The sequence below is a fragment of the Sinocyclocheilus rhinocerous genome, unplaced genomic scaffold (assembly GCF_001515625.1).
Source record: "Sinocyclocheilus rhinocerous isolate Xijiao unplaced genomic scaffold, SAMN03320098_v1.1 scaffold116, whole genome shotgun sequence".
Classification (NCBI taxonomy): Eukaryota; Metazoa; Chordata; class Actinopteri; order Cypriniformes; family Cyprinidae; genus Sinocyclocheilus; species Sinocyclocheilus rhinocerous.
In genome coordinates, this window is record NW_015649590.1 from 190,495 (window position 1) to 193,246 (window position 2,752).

General features: G+C 39.3%; 1 protein-coding gene across 1 annotated transcript in view; it reads right to left on the reverse strand.

The window, feature by feature from the left end:
* The window catches only part of nell2a (neural EGFL like 2a), a 104,046-nt gene that overhangs the window by 60,904 nt on the left and 40,390 nt on the right, over positions 1–2,752 (reverse strand). The window contains exon 11 of the mRNA XM_016515731.1: positions 2,279–2,381. Within this exon, the coding sequence (XP_016371217.1) occupies positions 2,279–2,381 (103 nt within the window). The remainder of the gene's footprint in view (positions 1–2,278; positions 2,382–2,752) is intronic.

The following is a 2,752-nucleotide window of genomic DNA, read 5'->3' on the forward strand; positions in this document are numbered from 1 at the left end:
ATTCCGAGGTCACCGTAGCCACCAGATCCCGTCTGTATCCAGATCAGATGGTCACTGCAGTCACCCGGATCCAGTACATATTCAGACCAGATTGTGAATCAGCACCTAGAAAGGACCTCTACAGCCCTGAATGTCAGCGGAGACCAGGACAACTAGATGAGCCCCAGAGACAGATCCCCAGTGAAGACCTTGTCTCCTAGACGGCCACCGGGACAAGACCACGGGAACCAGATTATTCCTCTGCACAATCTGACTCTGCTGCAGTCTAGCATTAAACTGCTGGTTTCGTCTGGCCAGAGGAGAATGGCACACTATTTCGACACACTATTTCCCTGTTTAATACTGTAAAGCTGCTTTGACTCAATCGGCATTGTAAAAAGCGCTATATAAATAATGGTGACTTGATTTGACTTGACTTGTTTTGAGCGAAACATTCCGCTGAAGCTCTGAAATGGAGTTCGGACCAGACAGTTTTACTTCAGTAAGGATGGAAAGTTAACTTGCACTAATACTAGTGTAATTACAGTACATAATCTGGTTCCACCAATTATCCAAGAGTAAACATGAAATGGCTTTGCTGCCAGAATGCGATACATTTCAGAATGTCGTCAGAAAGCTTATATAATATAGTAAATATATAATTTATATTATTATTATAAAATTTACAGGATACATTATTAATAATAAAATTAACCATTTATTTATAGAGCACTTGTATATGTTTTATAACATATTTTATAATAACATTATTTTTATGTAAAATGATATACAGAAGAATTTATACATGAAAATGGGAAAATTATGTAAATACAAATCACAAATATAAATATATATGTAATATATTAATATAATATAAATATAAATCATGTGGAAATATGTAAAAACAACACATTTGTTTTATTACATACATAAATGTATATACATACAAATTTGAAATATGAGAAATCATGATGAAGTATCATAAGTAGTATATTTAGTATGCAAAAGTAGTATATTTAAACATTTACGTAAATATGTGTAAATACATCTATGCAAATAATAAATATTCATGAACTGCATGCAAAATTCAACAAGCTCAAAAAATGGTTTTATATTTTTAATGTCGAATCAGACAAGCTTTGTTATATTTTTATGTAATATTTAATTTATAAATGATGTTATGTTTTCACTTTTTGTACATTTTCGCTACTCCTATGTAAACTAACTCATGCAGGGTTAAAACGAAAGGGGCTTGCGCTGCAGAAATGAGTGCTTACTCTGAAATTAGCATGGATATCAACTATGACTGATAATACAGCAGGGTCATCTTCACTTCTTAATTATAACCGAATAAATCAGCTGTGACGATAATGACCCGAATCAAACACTAGGCTTCGGAGACAGCGGCTCATCAGGCGACGCTAACTGATTGATTCCTCAGTGCTGAATAACAAACCAGCCAATCTGTGATTGTGTTTCCACTTCATAAAGCTTGTACTGAAACAGCTTTAAAGTAATGTTTAAAATCAAGTATAGATTTGCATAACCCTTGCAGGGCTGCGTTTATTGGCTTGTGATAAATAATTGATTTGAATATGTAAATGTGCTGCTTGACACCTCTGGAGACGGAGTGTGGATGTAGCTTAGCAACACAAGTGTGTGGTCAGTTGTCAGGCAACCCTGTGGAGGCGGTTGTATGGAGAGAGTGTGTGTGTGTGTGTGTGGTGGGAGAAAAGTGCTATTGTTGGCAATAAGGAGTGACAGAACAGACCATGAACACAGAGTGGTGTCTTTGTGTGGTGTTTGTATGTGTACAGTACTGTGTGCGAGTGTGTGTGTGTTTGTACTCACACTGGCATTCTTTGCAGCAGGTTCCTGTCACATACCCTGGGGTCGTACCATCAGGACACTCGAGCAGGGGGCACAGGTGCATGCGTTAGTGTATGTGCATGTGCGTGTGTGTGTGTGTGTGTCAAGTGTGTGTAGTTGTGTGTGTGTGTGTGTGTGCATTTGTGTGCGTGTGTATGTGCATGTGCACGTGAGTGTGTGTGCATTTGTATATTTGTAGTTGTGTGCATGTGTATGTGTGAGTGTGTGCACGGTGCGTGTGAAGTGTGTGTAGTTGTGTATGTGTGTGCACATTTGTATATTTGTAGTTGTGTGCATGTGTGCATTTGTATGTGTGAGTGTGTGCACGGGTGCGTGTGAAGTGTGTGTAGTTGTGTATGTGTGTGCACATTTGTATATTTGTAATTGTATGTGTGTGTGTGTGTGCGTGCGTGTGTGTGTTTGTACTCACACTGGCATTCTTTGCAGCAGGTTCCTGTCACATACCCTGGGGTCGTACCATCAGGACACTCGAGCAGGGGGCACAGAATCTTATCACAGCGGACCGTTCCATTCTACAGAAGTGCAAACGTTCAGTCAGTGCTGGTGAGTCGCTAGTTTGCTGAAGATGAAGCTGTTGTTACACTGCAGTCAAGATACGCTTTTGTAGTTTGCTACTGTACGAGCACAACAGTTATTTCCGTGAGGACTGTTCATAATAATGACCCTTTAAAGGAACACTCCACTATTTTTGAAAATAGGCTCATTTTCCAACTCCCCTAGAGTTAATCCATCGAATCCATTCAGCGAGATGCTAACGGTCTAATCAGATTCAATGATCTATGCTAAGCTACAGCTAAAAGTGCTACCGCCAGACCCGGAGATCGGCTGAATGGATTCGAAAACGGTAAAACTCAACTGTTTAACTCTAGGGGAGTTGGGAATT